The sequence below is a fragment of the Diadema setosum genome, chromosome 3, assembly GCF_964275005.1.
Source record: "Diadema setosum chromosome 3, eeDiaSeto1, whole genome shotgun sequence".
Classification (NCBI taxonomy): domain Eukaryota; kingdom Metazoa; phylum Echinodermata; class Echinoidea; order Diadematoida; family Diadematidae; genus Diadema; species Diadema setosum.
The window spans coordinates 9,374,813-9,396,500 of NC_092687.1; the positions used below are offsets into that span (position 1 = coordinate 9,374,813).

The 21,688-nt window shown below is 38.5% G+C and overlaps 2 protein-coding genes across 2 annotated transcripts; both read right to left on the bottom strand.

Annotated features, from left to right (window-relative positions):
- Positions 1-5,979: 5,979 nt before the first annotated feature.
- LOC140247016 (uncharacterized) lies at positions 5,980-7,824 on the bottom strand. The gene has a single exon (XM_072326321.1). It carries the CDS (start codon positions 7,822-7,824, stop codon positions 5,980-5,982), a length of 1,845 nt encoding a protein of 614 aa, XP_072182422.1.
- An 11,746-nt stretch (positions 7,825-19,570) lies between these two features.
- On the bottom strand, positions 19,571-21,482 carry LOC140246527 (uncharacterized). The gene has a single exon (XM_072325872.1). It carries the CDS (start codon positions 21,401-21,403, stop codon positions 19,571-19,573), a length of 1,833 nt encoding a protein of 610 aa, XP_072181973.1. The 5' UTR covers positions 21,404-21,482.
- Between the last annotated feature and the right edge of the window lie 206 nt (positions 21,483-21,688).

The window sequence follows — 21,688 nt, forward strand, 5'->3', positions numbered from 1 at the left end:
GAGATGGATGAGAGAGAGAGAGAGAGCGAAAAAGAGAGAGGGAGAGAGGGAGAGAGAGGAAGACTGCAAGTAGTTTTATGTAACGCTGTGGATAAATGATCAGATTTGTCATTGTTGCAATGAGAGGGGATTGATTGCAGGTGTGTAACGCATCATTGGAATTTCGGCTACGCAAAAACAAGTAAAACACTAGAACTCGAATGCACTTTAGATACATAAAAAATACCATTAATTTTTAATCGACTTACAGGTATACAGAAGTTCTCGTTTGTCTTGATTAATTACAATAATCCTTTTACAAAGTTTCGACACTAACTTGTTTCTCTGGTGACCCGTTAGGGTGGGATTTCACGGAGCACGCGAACGATTTGCGAAGGACGCGAATGACAAAATCCAACATTCGGAAAAGTTTTTCTCCGAATGTTTTCCGACAATGAAGCCGAAAACTATTCTTGCGCAATTTGTACGAAGTTTCCACGACGTATGTGCGAATGTCGTGTGTATCATTGCTAAAGTACAGCATGTTACGTACACGAAGAACACGCGACGGAAATGCGAACAACGAAGAATTTTAAACAATCATGGGAGAAAATGTACCCAAGGAGAGGTGGAAGCTGTCTTGAGTTGAATTTTTTTCTTTCCTCTATTTTTCCTTTCTTTTTCTCTCATTTCTCTATCGTGTGCTTGCCTCCATTTTTTCCCTAGGAAATATCTCCACTAGTAAAGCATTTGATCTTCTTTTTTTTTTGCAGTTCCTCCAACACATAATCTCTATGGTTCAAATGAAATTTTACATACTTTAGATCAATTTTAAGTGTATTCTGCGATTTTTTTTATATCAAACATTTATTTCTCTTTGCAAGTCTTTAATTTCTTTTGTTACTGTAGTTGTTAATAATTCTTTGATGTTTAGATGTATGTTACGATTTTTATTTGTAGAAAACGTATAGGTCATACATCCCCCAAACGTGCGCTAAACGTTCGCGAGAGTGTCTCAAAAGGTACGCGAACAGTTTGCGATTACGTCGTAAAATGATCGGAAAAACTTCGCACATTTCGTGTAACATACGCGAGACATTCTCCAAAGTTTCGGAGTCTGTTTGGGGTTTCACGAACATTTTGCGAACATCGCGCGTGTCTTGCGAAGGTCTTGCGCATATGACGAGGCTTTAAAGACACTTTCGAGAACAATTCACGAGCAAATCACGACCAAGTGTGCGGAAAAGGTTCGTAAAATATTTCAAACTTTTTTGAAATTCTCGCCGAAGTAAAAACGACATTCGCGAACAACTGACGACGCTTCCGAACCCTCACGTTCGTTTGGCGAACTTTTGCAGACTAAAATACGAATGCTGGATTTTGCCATTCGCGTCCTTCGCAAATCGTTCGCGTGCTCCGTGAAATCCCCCCCTAAGGACCACTAACATCTAAATCTGAAATTCTGGTGGAGATAATAAGTAGTGACCCAAGATAAAAACGACCATAATAATTCCTTTGGTATCTTTGGTACCCGATCGGGCCATCAAAGGATAACTTTTTTTTTTTTAAATTTGTTGGACCTACATCAATATTCAGCTGGCCTCCTCGGGACACCGCTAATGTGGAGCCCCATTTGCTCCTCATCATACGAACTGTGTTGTACAGGACTGTAATAATAGGATAAAATGTACATTAATGAATAAAGTAATCGCTCTGTACCACCAACACTACGCATCCTTTTTTGAATGACAGAATAATACTACATAAGGTGTGATAATAGTTTGATAACATCAACCATTATTTCAAAAAAATGTACATCAATAAGTTTGAAGCTAGCTATAGTAGGAGCTACATGGTGTTTTTTTTTTTTTTTTTTTTTTTTTTTTTTTGCTTTGAAAACTCAGTGGTTGCATGGATGAAGTTAGTCGTATCACAGTCCGACTAAGCCGATCAGGTTTTACTATAAATGACATGAATCAAAAATATTTCTCATGCTTTGCTATGAATAACAACACAGAGGCAATCGGGGTTACTTCGATTTACTCTTAATCATGTCATAAAAAAGTACATACACAGCTTCTCGCTCATGCTATTTGGTATATCACAATATATTCAGAGATGCGGTACTTCAAAACTTCTCCGTTTGAACAAGTGACGTTACAGGGTTTGATACACGTCACTGTTTCACTCCAATGAGGAATTAGCTATTAGCCCTGCTGAAAAGAACACGGTGTTTCACTATAATAGAGTACCGAGCTTCCGCCCGACAGCAAGTGCTATGGAACGGGCACTGCGTGCTTATTAATCATATGTTTGCGTCGGGATGCCTGTATTGCAACCGACTGACATAATTGTCCTGCATTGACGTATTTTGAATAAAGGATTTTACTTTTCCTACCAAAGTGTACGAAACTTGAAATGTTGTTATCACGTGGTCACCATAGAAAACTACAGGAATGAGTTGGCTAATATACCAACACAATAATCAATGCAAATTTGGGCAAATACTATGGTACATTACTTATGGTACACACTTAAGGATTGCCGTTGGTATATAGCACGCTTTGCGTATACTTGCATTAACTCTCACGCAGACGCACAGTAATTAGTGTACGTAAACATTACCCATAAATTCAATGATATTTATAATGTATTCCGACAAAGTATTATAACCTCATCAGAGTTTAAATCTAATGACCTTTCACTCGTTAAATGTAAAACACCTGTCTAGGTAATATAAACAGAGTGTTGATAATTCTATCATTGTATACAATCACAACAATGCATAGAATTAAGTGAGTGTGTGTGTGTGTGTGTGTGTGTGTTGAAGCGTGTGTGAGTGTGAATATCTTTCATTTAACTGAGATTTTGATATTCCAAATACTGTAAAGCTTTAATTACTAAGTCTGTACAACTGTACATGTATACCTTTACATCTATGAATTCATGGTAACAATAAACATAAATCATACATCACAACTGAATTGGAAAATCATTGACGTTGACATGTTGCTGAAATAAGAAGTATTAAACTACACATAACAAAAGGAAGAAAAACAAATTGATGACTAGTTTCCAGATTTAATCTCCTTCTTGAGTATGCAAAACACAAAATGGACACCATGACCCCTCAAAGCCGCCCATCCCCAAGATTCCTACGTTCTTAGATTACCTGAATTACCTACGATAACGTCCAGTAGTTGAACATTTTAGAGGGCCATGCAAAGGGTTCAATCCTGAGAATGAGAAGACCCTTATGATGATCCATGGGATGGTCATTTTATGCAATCTGGATTAAATTTGTTATGTTTCTGCTCCAAGGGAACATTAAGCCTAGACTTGAAGCTGTTCAACGTTGTTGCCCCGACATAAGCACAAAGGCTACTTAAATTATTGACTACTCTCTGATTGAAAGATTTAAACCTTTTACTAGTTCGACGCCTTCCTGTATACAACTTAAACTTATGACCGCGTGTGACTTGATTATTGATGTCAAAGAGAACAGCTGGATCAAAGTCTTCCATTTCACGCAAAATATTGAACACTATAATCATATCTGAGCGTTCACTTCGATACTCTAGGGATGGAATCCCCTAATCCTTGAGTTTCTCATGATATCGCAACGATTAACATCTGGTACCAACTTTACTGCTCTCCTCTGAACTGGATCTGATTCAAGCTTTTTCGTGTCACTGTTTGAATGTTCATTCCATACAGAAGAGCAATATTCCTAGAAAGGTCTAACAAGGACCCCATGCAGTAAGACAAACACTTCTTTATTATATAGTCAGACAGTTAAAGTCCTTTTCATAAGACCAAGTACTCTATTCGCCATTGCAGCGACTTTGTGTACATGCAGAGTAGAGGTTAGGAGAAAAGTGCACCCCGAGATCCTTTTCCTCTTTGACTGTCTCAATAACCTCAACATAACCATTATTATCATTTGAATACCGCTGATATTGACATCGCAGATTTCCACGGCCATGTTGCATAACATGACATTTTCCGTGATGATTATCAAAATTTTGCCATATCCGGGACCAGACCTGAAGTTTGCGGATGGTATCCTGCAGTAACTGTGTGACACGGGGATCACTAATTGACCACCAGCATTTGACATCGTCTGCAAACAGTCTCATATTACAGTCGGCATCTTCAGAAATATAATTTACAAATATTAGGAACAATACCGGCCTATAACACTTCCCTGTGGAACACCACTACGGGCTGTCCTCCATGAACAAGCCTCACCATCACGGACAATGACCCTTTGTATCCTGTCGCAGAGAAAACCCTCAATCCAGCTCAACACGTACATTCCCATCGATGCCGAGGTGTTTTAACTTGAGGAAAAGCCTCCTACGGCGCACACGATCGAAAACCTCTAGAAGTCCAGATAAAATACATCAAAACTGTCACCATTGTCAAGGACTTTTGACCACTGTTCCATGCAATCCAAGAGTTAAAGAAAACGAGTGTTTGGAACGAAAATAGTACTGAACACTACTAAAGAGATCATTATTGTCAAGATGCTTCATAATATGAACACAAACAATGGAATACATAATCTTACAAACACATGATGTAAGACTGGCTGGTCTTCAGTTAGCAGCATCATATGTACGCCCCTTCTTATGGATAGGTATAATATTAACATTCCTCCAGTCAGATCGACAATATACAATTTTTGAGCGGCTGCGAAAAATAATCTGCAGAGAAATTGCAATTTCCTTCCTAACTTCTGTCAGGACTTTAGGATGAAGACCGTCAGGGACTTGAGTTTTACCCTCTTTGAGATTGGCAAGTTTCTCTGCAATATCTTTAGTAGTAATGTCGAAGTCAGTCAACAATTCAGTGATCAGTAAGACGTTCTTAAAGACGTTAAAGACGTTCCTAAAGAGAACATATTTTTCAATCAATCCATGCAAAAGTGTCCCAATTAGCACTGACATCACCTGAGCAGAGCACATACTGCCTATCTACCTCTTCAATGTCTTTGCAAATAGCTGCGTAGTAAGGTATTCTCCATACATACTGCTTGACTTGATAATATTACCTTCATTATGAACAGATGTCCAAACGCAGACATGACTGACCGACACAGCATGGTCACTCCGACCTATGGGGGACAATTATGCACTTGACAGTCATCACTGGTTAAGATTAAGTAAGTTAACTTGGATACTTGTGATCCTCGTGCCCTAGTGAAAGAAGTAACATGTTGGAAAAGAAAGCATTCTTCTAAACACTCCAGAAAAACAGATTTATCCACATTTGGATTATTTAGAAAACCAGTGCGATCAATCGAAGCGATGTCACTCCAGTCAAAATCACCTGCAAAAACAACTTGATTGCATGAACTGCATGGATCACGAATAGGCTAAAAGCGAGCAGAGTTATTCTAAGATAAAGCATTAGGGCTTCTGTAGACGCAGCCAATCGGGGTAACAACATTCGGGGAAGAATGTACATTAAGCCACAGAGATTTACAACAGTCTTGAAGAATGCCTGGAAGGCGAACTAACAACACCCGGGCGAGCACGACACCACCCCCCTCCCCCCCCCCCCCCCCGTGCACCACCAACACCATCTCCCACGGTCTCTTGTTTCGGATTTCATCTGAATAGCTCCCCCCCCCCCCCTTCAAAAAAGAAAGACAAGATAACGTTGCATCCTTAACAGGACTGAACATCGAATACAAATGATGTAATTGACCTTTCTGTACTATACTTTTTTTTTGAAATGGTCAATCACCAATACATATACTTTAATTTGTCGTCATTATTACTTGAAGGTCCTTAGAGTGTATGAATATTCTGGTGAGTAGGCATAACACATGAATGCAGCCCTTTATTACATTAATTATTACAAAGTGTATTCAATTCACTTAGAATTGACATAAGATATTCTTCTTCTTCTCTTCTCCTTCTTCTTCTTCTTCTTCATATTCTTCTTTTGAATATGGTATTGTAGTACAAATGTCTTCCATGTCAGTCCACGTTAAATCTCACCAAATATGTAAAGTCTATCTGTAGTGCAGAAAGCTATCTCACCACTCACAAACTCTTGTATATAGTACCAACACCAAATTCCTTTTTGTATTCTAAAATCAGTGATGAGATTGTGTACATGCTCCAAATCACCAGTGTATCGATCAATACTGACGAGACCCTCCTCGTGCTTCACCCAGGCTACAATGACCGAATCATCTCGACAAACAGCTGGGAAGGGAGAAATACCCTCCTTCTTCAAGACATTCTCCTTCTTCCCTTTACCATCAAGGCATACGACAGCTGAGTCTTTTAGGATCAGTTTTCCAGTGTTGTGAAAGGAGAATATTTGCCAAGGTGTATATCCATCACACATCATACTCCTGACAGCCTTGCCACCCTGTGTTGTAAATACCCGGATCTTTTTCGGTTTCCTATAAGCCACATATATATTATCATCTCTATCCACAGTGAGACTTCCATACTCTCCATCAGCGCAACTCATATCTTCAAACGTGACGTTGAGCTTCTCCCATTCGGGAGTGTATACTGTCATCTTTTCATTATTATCGCGTACTACACTTCGGCCATCAGACAGGAATTTAGTTTGACGGATTCTGACATCCTTCAGTACCGTCTCATGTAACTCACCATCAGGACGGTAGAGATGAATTCCACCTTTCCATGAACACACTGCCATCTTGATACCATCTGGTGCACAAGTCATGCAGTCCATACAACTTCCGCTTGGAAGCTCTACGTCTGCTTTGACATCCCACGTGTAACCGTCCAACTCTCCAAGACAAAGTTCATTAATCTTCTCGTATCGACGGAATGAAATCTTCTGAACTCGTTCTGCCAGACCTCTCGGTGATCGGTCGTCAGGATCATCTCGTCCCAGTAAGCTCTTCAAGTCCTCGCACAGCGTGTCGTGTGTAAATAAGGCGTCTCTCTCCAGCGGTACCTTCATGCCATTAGTTACCAGCTCTTCCATCGCGTTCATGTGACTGATTCTTTGCCGACTCTCTTCCTCCATGACTTGTAATTTCTTCTCGAATTTTTGAGACCAATGTTTCACTTGAATTTTCAGGGCATCTCTTCTGTCTGACAATAGCTGCATGTATTCCTCATACGTCTTGTCGATGTCATCATTGAGCTTTCTAAACATACTTGTTATTTCATTGCGTTGTGTCTCTATGAACTCGATATGATTTTCAGCGGTCGCTTTCTTTGATTTTACTCCTTTTTTCAACTCACTGATATTTTTGATCACTTTCTCCTCGTGGATAGCTGCCTCTTCGATCTGATGCCCAGCTTGTGAGTGTCTTAACATCCCGCACTTACAGCAAGTGTACTCCCGACATGCGGTACAAAAACACTCTTCATCCTCGCTAGGATGTTTCTTGCATTTCCGTCGCCTCTTAAACAGAACTTTTCCCGAGAACACCTCGCTCACGGGCACCACTTCGTGGGTGGAGAACAGTTTCCAGATAGAGTGGCCGACTTCACACGATTTACACAAATATTTCCCACAGTCCTGACAGTAGGACACAGCTGGCGACTTTTCGTCCGTCGCACAAACTGTGCATGTTGGATTCTTGGTTTTCACTTCGTCCACGAGAGAACTCAGGGGTATGTTTGTTTGTAACTTATCCACATCTCCACTGGGCAGGGGCGTTCCTTTCCTGCATATAGGGCAATTTATAGTGTCCTTGTCGGACTGAGTTTGAGATATCCGATGAAGACATTTTTTGCAGAACGTGTGAGAACATGTTAGCGATTTAGGTTGATTGAAAAGAGTCAGACAAATAGGGCATTCCAGATTCTGGCTGATGATCTGGTGAAACGTTGCCATGGTCTATATTTCTCTAATAGCAAAAGAAACAGAAAGTGGTAAAAACATCGATAAATATCATCAAAAAACTGAGTTCAGCAATTACCTGATAGAAGAGGCGAAAGTTCGTTCGAAACATGATGTTAGAATGTATGCATTCTTAAATCCGAACGAAATAATGAAGCACAATCTAAGACACCAGCGTGAATGTTTTCTTTTTTTATTTAACATTTACTGAGGATGCTTTATTTTTGGGTGCAAAGAAATTTCCCTATTTAGGATGGTTCATTTGAGTGGAGGAGATCATATTAACGTATTGAGTGGACCCGTCCTACGATGATATTGAATGAAATTAGATGTTACTCGTTGATACTCTGAAAGAAATATTCTTGAAAAAATAATAACTTGTATTGCGATACACTCATCAAAATATATTAGGTTATTTGATTAGAGTGGATTGCGGAGGGATGACTCTTTGAATGGTGATCCTGTATATTTATATGAGCGATAAAATCACCCAATGATGTTGTCTGCAAAAGTTGTCATGTAAAAAAAGAAAAAAAAATCAATGAATATGTGAGCGAAATGAGTGATTATAGAATCGTGTGTTCATCAATGTATAATATTTGCCTGTTTGTAGATAGGCCTATAAAACGGAAGAGGGTGTCTTTCAATCTATACAAAGTATCTACATCCAGGAGAGATAGTATTATGAATAGTTTACTTTTTATTGCATGGAGATACTGGTTTCCTTAGTCTTGGTGGACGCGGAAGGCCGCAAGAACTTTTACTTATATACCTGTACCTCATATGTCAGGAACTGAGTTAAGCACAGAGGAAATATTTGTTTTCGAATAGGCAGGTGTCGAAATGGTGCAAGAGAGGAGTGAATAAAAGTAAATGAGTACGGATAAAGGGGCCTTTCAGCCTCTGTACGACTGTAGGCAGTCAGGTCTACAGTCACCTTTCATTCGATGTTCTTTCGTCTGAGTTTTTTGTATACACGGAGAAAAGACAAACGCTCTTGCAGACAATGAGACAGATTTGACTGCCACGATTGCCTTCCTGTATACCTTTCCAACAATATAATCCTGTACTCAACACCATCTTTGTTTGAACGCTTAAAAGTTGTGTTGTGAGGCCTTCGATGAGATTCTTTCATTTTTTATGGTAGCATCTGGTAGCATATGGTAGCACATGGTAGCATATGGAAGCATATTGTAACATGCTGATTGGCATGTCAGTTTTTCTGTTTGCCTATTGTCACCTGCATTATGAATATTAAGAGAGGTATTTGTTTTCGAATAGGCAGGTGTCGAAATGGTTTATCCGTGGGGGGGGGGGATAAACATGCTCATGAAATTACCAAAATCCTAACAGAAAACAATTAACGAAACAAACAAGGGCATGCACATTTTTTTTTTTTTTTTTAGCATATTCAGTGGCCATGCGTTATTTGTAAAACTACGTGCCAAGCACAATATCTAAGAACGCACGATGGCATGGAGGCACGATTGTGGATGTCGTTTCGCATATAATGCTTACCAAGTTATGCTGTACGTCCGGGTTCAATATTGCTGATTTATGTCTGGTTCCGAATTAAATGTAGATATAAACTTGCAATCTGTTGTCTAACGACCCTGTAGGAAAGTGTGAATGTCGTCTTCATTTTAAGACCCACGCAAAATGAATTAACTCATGAAGAGTTTGTTTTCCGACAGAGAAATGTATTACACAGCACTCGACAAAATGGCCGGGCAACTTTCAGAGGAAAGTTTGTATTCTTTGTGACGTTTTTGATCACCCCTGACCCCTGATCGAAGCGGGTATTCCCCACATCTCAAACACTCCGTAGCGTCTACCTGAAATCACAGCGCACAATGAAAGTTCCTAATGCAAAATGAACATTTCGTATAGAATTGAAGCAACGGTAAAGCTTTGGTTGATAGAGATTTGGGTTTAACTTGTTGGGAGATAATTTGAAACAACTTGTAAGAAATACTAAAGAGCATACATACCTCTAAGAGGAATCCAAACTTTATTGGTGAAAATCGGTTTCGAAATGGCTGAGATAACATGTATAGTACCCACCTTTTATAAGAATCTCTTCACTTTTCTTAGTTTTTTGATATCTCGGCCATTTCAAAACTGATGTAGGTCAAATGAACTTTCTTTTTTTAGAATTAATAGGAAGGGTTATCCTTATGATTGTATGCATTTTGATATTTCATAAAAGTGTTTTTTTACTTAATATTTTGCAAAAAAAAAGTTAAGATCTGAATCCACATGTTAACTGAAGCAATAGGTCTACCATCATTTTTTTTAAGATACGATGGGAAATTTCTTTAAAGTCATGAAAGAGAAAGACATGAAAAAGTAGCTATGTTAAAGAATCACATTATTTGAGTAAAATGAGACATACTAGTTTAGAGATTTATGTAATTTATTCATATATCTGATCCACTTTTTCTTTAACTTTCAGAGACTTTTCAAACTATGCAAAGAGCCGATTGGCATTTATTCAGGTTTGAAGTATTTGACTGAAGTTCCCATGGCATTAACGGGCCATCAGAGCCTCATGTCAGCTGTCACCACCGAAAAAGTCTGAAACTCTGCAGCAAGATTTATCATGCATTCATTATTATTACTCCTGTATACTAGAGGTCACTCCTCTGGTTACCCATTCTGCACCGCATTCAATTTAAGCTGTTACTTATTGTATATCATTGTTTGAATAGATTTGCCTTTAAATACGGTATAATACTGATCTGTTTCATCAGTACACACCCTCAAGATCATTCCTTTCTAGTAATACTGACCCCCTCAAGTCCTCCCCCTAAAAAACCCAAACAAACAAACAAACAAACAAACAAACAAACAAACACAGAATAAACTTGTCATGATATGACAGGTCTTTTGTTCACACAGGGTTCTCTCTCTGGAACAAACTTCCTTTACACATTCGTATATCTCAATAACTTGCAATTCATCGTGTAACCAACTTTCCGAAATAGTTGGCACGTTTAATAATCAGGTTGTGTAATAAAAATATCTTATATCATCCATCTTATTTCTTATACTTATCACATTCGAGTGATCAATCTTCAGGCCATTCTTGGACAAGATTTTCATCCAAAATGTCCCTCTCGACCCAGGTGTATATTAAATGGGTAGTTGGCAATGCTAGGGTAATAATAATGGCAGGGCCCTCTGGTAGAGCAGTGGTACAACCGAAAAGGGTATATATTCATGTTTGTTTGATTTTTGTGAATCTCCCGCCGAACTTTATGTGAGCTTTTTGTTTGTTGTTGTTTTTTAGTCGAACATCGCAGAAACAACTTCAGCTATACATCGTAAGCCTTCTACACTTCTTTCTTGACTAAATGCAATCGCAAATCTCACTGTTGTTATCTTTATGATTCGCGACATTTCTAGACTGATTCGCCTATGTAGAGGAGACATGCATTGTTAATAATATTCTCAATAACAGGCAAACTTGGAAAAAGTGCAATTTGTCATCGCTACCTTTAAAGTTCATGTGCTCAGTCATGCATGACATTTGTCAACATAATTAGGTATCAATGGAAAGAGGAAGAGTTCCCCCTTTCTTCACAACTAACACTGCGCTCTCCATATCTGACAATTGTAAAATCATCGACCTCCCAAATTTGATTACTTTTTTTTTGATACGCACTTTACAATAAAGGAAAGGGGAGGGAAGCGGGAAGTGTTTACAGGCGATGACACACACAGACACACAAACACTCGTACATACACACGCATGATAGTCTAATAACATGCGCTAAGATTTAATTTCATCATTAATGTTATACATCGTTAAAACAAGTCTTTTATTAGTAAGAGTCACTGCCAACATGTTAACAAAGAGGTTCCGTTGCTTGACATACATGTAAACGCTGATGCATGACAACCACACAGACAACACGCAAATACACAATGGACTTCGTCAACGTGAACGAGCAGTGATGTATACTTCACAATCTGTAATAATATCTCTCTAATTTCATACATGCACTAAAATCCAGTAAAACCTTATTATTTCACAGTTACAAAATGTGAAATCAAAACCAATATATGAGGAATTTGTAAAAGAGATTAAATCAAGACCTGTTTGCGAAACAATTTTTGCTGGCAAGTATGGAATTCAACCAGAAGATTGGACACAAATATATATGTTGCCATTTACATGTACAATTGAAGTAAAATTGAGAGAATTTCAGTTCAAGTTGTCGCATAATATACTTTACACAAATGAAAGATTGTTTAAGATGAAAATATCAGAATCAGAGTTGTGTACGCTTTGTAAGTCATGTGCTGAGACCCCTGTACATCTGTTTTTTGATTGTAAAGCTGCCAAAGAATTACTTCAAAAATTTTGTGGATAAAATTGGTACGATCTCTCATGTCAAATTAGAGGATTGTACAAGAATTAGAGTAATGTTTGGATTCATCAAAGACTGGAAAGGGCCCCACAGGAGTTTATTGAATCATTTAATATTGTTATACAAAAGGTACATATATATTCAGAGATGCAAAGATACAGGTGTGAAAATTCATGGATTGACAGCATTCGTTGTTAATATCCGATATATAGAATCCAACATTGCAAAACGAACAAACAAATTAAGTTTTCATTATAAGAAATGGTCCCCTGTAGAAAATATTTTTTAGGTCATTGTAGAAGAACATACAGTCGACTCTCGTGATAAAGAATATCCATATGGCAGAACCCCGACGTGATGGGGTAGTTTTTTGGGGGTCCCAGGGTTTGAAAATTTTCCTATTCAGAGGTATTTGCGCCCTGGATACGGCAAGGTTTCAAAAGTGACAAGATCACGGTGGTTTCGCTGGGCCCAAGGAGTTTATTGTAACGAGAGCTGACTGTATCTTTAGGATATTGTTCAATTGTTGAAGAGTTTGATACCCATCTTTTACTGTTGTTGTTGTTGTTGTTAATTTGTTAAACAAAACATGATTTGTAATATGATTTTGTATGTTATGTTGTATAATGAAGAGGAAATAAATAAATTTGTAAAAGAAAAAAAAATCCAGTAAAACAAAAACAAAATGTTTAAGAATTCAATCAAAACAACAGGAAGTACGCAAAATATTATCTTAAAAAAACACCTGAGTTTTGTATACACTGGAGGTATATATACGCAACGAACTGTGCAAAGAGACAATTTAAAAACAAAAACAAAACTAAAACCAACTAACTGTAGAATTACAGTGGCACACAGAACCGCTATGGAACATAATAATTCTTTTCGTAAAATTCGTACAGAAATATATCATTTATCTATTTTAATTATTTTTCATATATTCATAACATGGCGGCTCGTTCAAATACGTGGTCTTCCACGGGGCCCTGTGTTGTAGAACACAGAATGTTTCAAACTTGAAACATATCAAACAAATCAGAGACATAGAACATAAAACAGAAACCAACAACAACAATAACAAGATAAACGGGTTTGCATACTTTAGGTAGTTAGGATTGGCAACAATGATTTGAAATCGTTCTGTCCAGTGGCACAACAGGTGCTGCTATAGGTGAGGCTCCGTGGCAAAGATTTCCAGAGATATTGTTGACTTAGTAAACTTTTGCCACCAGAAAGTAAAAAGAAAAACACCGAAGTAGAAAATGATTATAATCAACAACAACAACAAGAATACACATACATATTGTAAATGCAGAAGAAACAAAGAGTAGTATGAACACATCACGATTACAAGTTATACAGGCAAATAATTATCCTTATGTGATTAAAATTCCATCGAGTAAATTTACGCTGAACCCTCATCTGGGTTTAGTATTCGCAGAGAGATATGAGAGAGAGAGAGAGAGAGAGAGAGATGGCAAAGACTTGAAGTAGTTGTATGTAACGAGGTTGATAAATGATCGGATTTGTCAATGTTACAATGAGAGGGGAATGTTTATACGAAACACTGAAACTGCAGTTATGTAAAACAAAAACAATACACGAAGTGGTATGCAATTACTTTGTAAATATCAACATTTCATCATTGATTTATAATTGAATTGCAAGTATACACAAATTCTCGTTAGTACAATAGATTAATTACAATAATCTTTTCACAAGGGATCGACGCTAACCTGTTTCTCTGGGGACCCGTTTGGACCGCTAGAATCTTTAAATCTGAAATTCTGGTGGCCGGAAAGAGATATGTACTGTGACCCAAGATAAAAACACACTATAACAATCCAATTTGAATTTCAGTTACCGGATCGGGCCATCAAAGGATAACCTTCATGGGCCACCGCTATTATATAATATATCGAGCCATAGTAGCTGCTTCTCATCATTCGAAGTGTGCTGTACAGGACTATACTACAGGATATAAATGAAATGAATATGAATGAAAAGTAAACCCTTTTTACCACCAACACTACGCCTCTTCTCTAAATGTCAGAATTATTGTGTGTAATGATACTTTGATAACATCATCCAAACATTCCAAAAGATGTTCATCAATAAGTTTAAAGCCAGCGAAATATTCTATTTTTTATCAGCTCTGAAAACTCAGTGATTGCTTTGGTGAAGTATAGTCGCACCAAGCAGGTCAGGTTATACTATAAATGATACGACATTAACAAACATATTTCTAATGCTTTGCTATGAATAAACACACCAAGACAATCAGGTTACTTCGATATACTCTTAATCTTTTTCATATACATGTACACATTCTTGTTCACCCTATTTGGTATATCCCAATAACAGAGATGCGGCACTTCAAATCTCCTCTGTTTCAACAAAGGGACGTCAGTGGCTTGATAAACGACACTGTTTCACTCCAAAATTTACCAAAGAGAAATAAGCTATTACAGACATCAGATAGTACAAAACATAATCACATACAAATTTGAATAAAACAGAAAATGACGAGAGAGAGAGAGAGAGACTGAGAGGGAGAGAGAGAGGGAGGGAGAGAGTGAGGAAAAGGCTGATAAAGGTTTTGAGAAATGAAAAGGGAAAAAGAAAAGGTGCATGAGTTACAAATCAAAGTTTGTTAGGTGATATCCTGTTTGACAATTTTCATCTAAAATCTGTAAGGCCTACAGGTTCACCCCCGCAGTATTTATTTTAAGTCTTGTTTTGTGCAAAGTAATACATGTATTTCATATTTTCCTACTCATAACAACAGCATAGTGTTTTAAAATGGAGAATTGATATGGCCTCTGTTCCCTGGCTGATCACAGGGCTACGTGTTTCCACACACTTTGTGGAGTGTCCGGACACATACATGAATTAGTATGTCAATACTGAGGCATAATACTGTATTACTGCTCATTCTCTTGTTTTATTCAGATGAGATGTCAATTTCTGGGTTCATGAATGCCGATATACTTACACTACGTCTATTAAACATGACTTAATATTGTGATAAAGTGTTGAGCAGTAAGCTGAAAGAATAACCTGACTTGTTTACCACAACAATGATAACTATGCATTAGGCCAGATTCATTACTATGGTCTCTCATTTCTTTTTTTCTTCGGTTTCGATTTTGTCATACTGTCCCTTGAACCTGAAAATCAATTGTAAAAGTATAATTTTCTGTATGTCATCACATTTTTTTTATATGGGGGGGGGGAGCTTCAAGGTATATTAACAATTATTGAAAGGTTGCATTTTGGTCCACGTATAAAATTGAAGTTTATGTACCAAGTCATCAAACGTACTTTTTTTCTTTATCTCTCTCTCACTACACTGCTTTTTACTGTATTGCTTTCCAGTCACGTTATTATTTCATGATTTTAATATATGTGACCTTGCACCACAAAACAAACAAAAAGTCGCCAGGCATCAAATTTCAGTCAAGAGCATATTCCGAAAGAGCAGATTTTAAGCTTTAAAATGATGTATATCTCAAATCAAATGTAAATCTAAATCAAATCTAAATCAAATCTAAATCAAATCTAAATATTGGAAAGAAAGCATACACTCAGGAAAAGTGTGAACTGAGAAAGGAGGCTCTGAAGTACAGTGTCTATTCAAGCGCTTAATCTTTTTACCAAGCCGTGCTGGCTGTGCGATGAATGGGGCAAAAAATAGGATGTAAACGATTACTGGAGTAACAAGAATGAAGGGATGATCAGATCAAATTGAAATTGAGCATGCCTTATTAACACACTCTGTCCTTAACTAATGCCGAATTTAAAAGCAGTAGCAGTATCTTTTGAAAAGTTTTAGGAGTTGAAAGTGAAGAGTTTGTACATCAAGGTTTTTAAGAAATGAAAAGAGGACTCTAAAGGCACACTAAATCACACTATTCTGCCAAAAATGTTCGAGAGAAACTGTTAGAAAACATACTTGCCTGCCCATTTTATGATCCTAAATTTTATCATAATGTACAAGAAGACTTACTCTTCCAGAAAGGATGGAAAAGTCAAGATCGGCTCGGTTGACCCATTTCACCTATTTTCAGTCCTCACACAAAATCAGTGTGTGCGACTTTTTGTTCGGTTTGTGGTGCACGGTCAAATAAAAAGTTGAAAATGCCCTGGACCTTCAATGACAGTTTCTCAGCGTTATTAAATGTAATAACGTAAACACAATGAAACAATTCTTTTCATTCGGAAGCAGGAAAATATCTGTCACCGCCGTCAATACCATTTCACTCCATGATATAACGCATCACTGCATTGTAATGTATATAAAATATATCATCAACAGAAAACTAAAAAGTACATCTCCAACAATGCTTACTGTAAGAACCTAAAATAACGACACAATCAACTATTCATGGATCACAAGTATTCAATAGGCATTGCCACTTCAAAAGATGGTTTCTACCTATATAAACTTACATACATACCTTCAACGTATAGCATTGGATATATAGGCCCTACCTATTCCTGATAGTCACCGTAGACCCACGCTGCAGGGGGTGGAGAGACAAAATCCCCAAATAACGAAATCTTCACAAATCTTCTCTCAAACCTTAGAGCCACGAGTGAGTAGACTTGTGACTGTAGTAAGAGGGTGATATGTTATGTTACCGGCAAATCTGGGGGTGGGCGTCAAAGTATAGCCAAAACTTCGCAGGTGCTATCGCTTTATATTGTACAAGGATAATAATATTCAGGCAAAAGGTCATCATTCCACGTGCACTTGGGGGCAGAGAGGGGCACAATGTCCAGGGAGTGGGGGTAGTGGGGGGATGGGAAGAGGAAGCTCCAAAAATTGGAGAATGTTTACAATTACTTTTCTCTAGAACCAGAAGTTATAAGCTGAGTTAGTACTATGAATAAGTAGGTTGGTGACTGCAGTTTAAAGCTAGTTCATAGCAGAGGGATGGAGGGGGGGGGGGTGGATAAATTCTTCCTTAGGCTTTTATTTCATTTTCATCTTCTCCTTGGATACACATGTCAACTTTGTCAACAAACTTTACAGGCATTATCACTTATTTGATTGGGTTACAGAAGATGCATTTGTACAAAATAGAATGATGAGCACCATGCTCTTACCCCAATGGGGACTTCTAGGGGACCCCAGTACCCCAAATGACAGAATCTAAAAATAAAAAAAAAAAGTCTTCCTTAAAATCAGAGATGCTGTGAATAATACATTAGTGACTGCACTTTATACTAGGTTTTAGTGGATTCGGGGGGGGGGCAACGGGTCAGAGAACACATTTGTGGCTAGTGTTTTGAGTAATTGAGTCTGTATTGAAAATGCACGGTCATTCTATTTTGTAAAGAAAATATGAATGACTATACAAATGCACACTCTACCGTGTAACCCCCTGGAGCCCTCAAAGCTGCCCCCCCCCCAAGTTTCCATAATTATGTTCTTTGGAAATATTCTGCAAGAATGTCTGGAAGGTGAACTTTCAATACTCAGACTAGCGCTAGCAGGCGCGCCGGAAGCAGTTTTGGATTGGGGGGGCAAACATTGGAGGGGGCTCAAGATTAGACCATACATATGTTACACAATATACACATACACACACACACACACACACACACGCACACACATCTATTATATATATATAAATATATATATATATATATATATATATATATATATATATATATATGTGTGTGTGTGTATATATATACATATATATGTATACATATATATATATATATATATATGTATATATATATATATATATATATATATATATATATATAGATAGATAGATAGATAGATATTATATATATATATGTAAAGTGGCGTACGGTGGGTCGAAACATGGGGGAACCATAAAGTAATTTTAGACGGTCTGTATGCTTACAAGTGCGTGTGTGCGTGAGCAATAATGGGACTACAATACATTACGGAATGTGATACATTCAACAACTCAGTCATTGAGGAACATTGTAAGTTTTCCTTACATGGATTATGAAATGACGGTGTGAAACGATCGACAAATTATATACTGTCAGCAACATAAGGTGAATGGCATAACAATAAAATGCGAGCGAGCGAAGCGAGCGAGCTTGAAAATTTTGATATTCTACAGTTCCAAAACTGAAGTTTTAATTGTAGCTAATTTCGCTTTGGAAATAAATGGGGGCGCATCGGGCGCAACTGCTGGCAATTATTGGCAGCAACATTAGGAGAATGGCATAACGATTCAATGCGAGCGAGCAAAGCGAACGAGCTTGAGAATTTTGACATTTTACAATTCAAAAACTCCCGTTTGTAGTTATATCTTTCGCTTTGGAAATTAAGGGGGGCATCGGGCGCAACTTCTGGCAATTACTGGCAGCAACGTTATAGGAGAGTGGCATAACGATTCAATGCGAGCGAGCGAAGCGAGCGAGCTTGAAAATTTTGACATGTTGCAGTCCAAAAACTCCCGTTTAGTAGCTATATCTTTCGCTTTGGAAATTAAGGGGGGGCATCGGGCACAACTGCTGGCAATTACTGGCAGCAACGTTAGGAGAGTGGCATAACGATTCAATGCGAGCGAGCGAAGCGAGCGAGCTTGAAAATTTTGACATTCTAGAGTCCAACAACTGCCGTCGTAGCTATGTTTTTCGCTTTAGAAATTAAGGGGGAGGCGCACCGGGCTCAACTGCTGGATGCAAGCGAGCGAAGCGAGCGAGCTTGAAAATTTTGACATTTTACAGTCCAAAAGCTGCCGTTTGTAGCCATATTTTTTCCCTTTTACTCATATTTTTATATACATATTTATTTTATTTTCTTTGTTTATTCATTTTTTTATTATTATTATTATTTTCTTTTCTTTTTTTTTTTGGGGGGGGGGGGCTTTTTGGGGGGGCAAAAATGCGTTTTGCCCCCCCACTTTTTGGATTGGGGGGGGCGGCCGCCCCCCCTGCCCCCCCACTTCCGGCGCCTATGAGCGCTAGACCCCCAGGTCTCTTGTTGGTAATTAAAGTGTTTATTCCCCCAAAGCTTAGTGTTGTGTCATTTACAGCACTAATATCACAACTAAAAGAAGACCCAAAAAACAAAAAAAACAAAAACAAAAACAAAAACCAAAAAACAAACAAACCGTCGTGTGACTGGCCGTTTTATTTTTGGAGTGGTCAATCCTCCACAGGAAACCTTAACTTTACGACATGATTATTAAGGTCTTTTTAAAGAGTAAGAACATTCACATGAGTAAGCGTGGCACATGTTCAGCCCATTTCTACGAGTTAACTTCAGTCAAAGCGTATGGTATTCACTTAGCATATTGCACTGAATATCCCGTCTTTTTTCTGACATGCTACTGCCGAGCAAATGTGGTCTATGACAGCTAACTTTAAATGAATATATAAAGTCTTTGTGGAGTACAGAGAGCTATCTCACCACTCTCAAACTCTTGTAGGTTGTACCAAAATCTTCCTGATGTTTTTATTTGGAAATCACTGAGGCTGTGCACGTGCTCCAAATTTCTCGTGTATCGATCGATACTGACAAGACCCTCCTCGTGTTTCACCCAGGCTACAATGACCGAATCATCTCGACAAACAGCTGGGTAGGCATAAATATCCTTCTCCATCAAGACATTCTGCTTCTCCCCCTTACCATCAAGGCTGGCGACAGCTAATCCATGTGTCAGTATCAGTTTCCCTGTGTTGTGAAAGGAGAATAATTGCAGGGGTGTGTATCCATAACACATCATACTTCTTACAGCCTTACCACCCTGTGGCGTAAATACCTGGATCTTCTTGAGTTCCCTATAACCCACGTAGATATCACCATCTTTATCAACAGTGAGACCACCAGACCCTCCTACAAGGCTACTCATCGTCTCGAACGTGACGTCAAGCCTCTCCCACTGTGGAGTGTAGAGTGACACCTTGCCATTCATTTTGCGTACTACACTTCGGCCATCAGACAGGAATCCAATTCTTATGACTTTGACATCCTTCAGCACGGTCTGCTCTAACTTGCCATCAGGGGAGTAGAGATGGATTCCGCCATTATACGATCCAACCGCCATCTTTCCGCCTGGTGCACGAGCGATACATTCCATGCGACATTTGCTAGGGAGCTCTGCATCTGCTTTGACTCCCCATGTGTAACCTTTCAACTGTCCAAGACAAAGTTCATTAAACGTCTCGTGTCTGCGGAATGAAATCTGAGCTCGTTCCATCACACCTCTCGGTAATCGGTCGTCAGGATCATCTCGTCCCAGAAAGCTCTTCAAATTTTCGCAAAGCGTGTCGTGTGCTAACAAGGCGTCTTTTTCCAGCGGTACCTTCATACCGTTAGATACCAGCTCTTCCATAACGTTCATGTGATTGATTGTTCGCCGACTCTCTTCATCCATGACTTGTAATTCCTTCCCGAATTTTTCAGACCAATGTTTCACTTGACTTTTTAGGGCTTCTCTTCTGTCTGACAATAGCTGCATGTATTCCTCGTACGTCTTGTCGATATCTTCATTGAGCTTTCTCAACATGATTGTTATTCTATTGCGTTGTGTGTCTGTGAACTTGATATGATTTTGAATAGTTGTTTTCTTTGATTGTGTTTTTTTATTCAACTGCTTAATATGTTGGATTACCTTTTCCTCATGGATAGCTGCCTCTTCGATATCATGTTCTGCTTTTGAGTGTCTCAACATCCCACACTTACAGCATACGTACTCGCGACATCCAGTGCAGAAACACTCCTCATCATCATAAGGATGTTTCTTACATTTCCTTCGCCTCTTAAGCGGAACTTTTCCCGAGAGCACCTCGCTAATGGGCACCACCTTGTGGTTTGAGACCGGTTTCCAGAGAGAGTGGCCTTTCTCACACGATTTACACATATATTTCCCACAGTCTGGACAGTAGCATACAGCTGGCGACTTGTCGTCCATCTCACAAAGTGTGCATGTTGGACACGTGATTTTCACTTCTTCCACGAGAGAACTCAGCGGTATGTTGGTTTGCAACTTATCCACATCTCCACTGGGCAGGGGCGTTTCTTTCCTGCATATAGGGCATGCTATAGTTTTCTTGTCGGATTGAGTTTGAGATATTCGTTGAAGACAGTCTTTGCAGAACGTGTGAGAGCATGTCAGTGATTTGGGTTGTTTGTAAAGAGTCAGACAGATAGGACACTCCAGATTCTGGCTGATGATCTGATGAAACGTTGCCATGGTGTCTATTTGTCAATAGCAAAAGAAACACAAAGTGGTAAAAACATCGATAAGTACCATAAAAAATGAGTTTAGCGTTTACCAGATAGAAGAGGCGAAAGTTCGTGCGAAACATGTTGTTAGAATGTACGCATTCTTAAAACCGAACGAAATAATGAAGCACGATCTAACAGACCAGTATGAATGTTACGTTTTTTTATTATTATTTTTGACGAGGATGCTTTTTTTTCGGGTTCAAAGAAACTTCATTATTTAGGATGGTTCATTTGAGTGGAGAAGGTCACA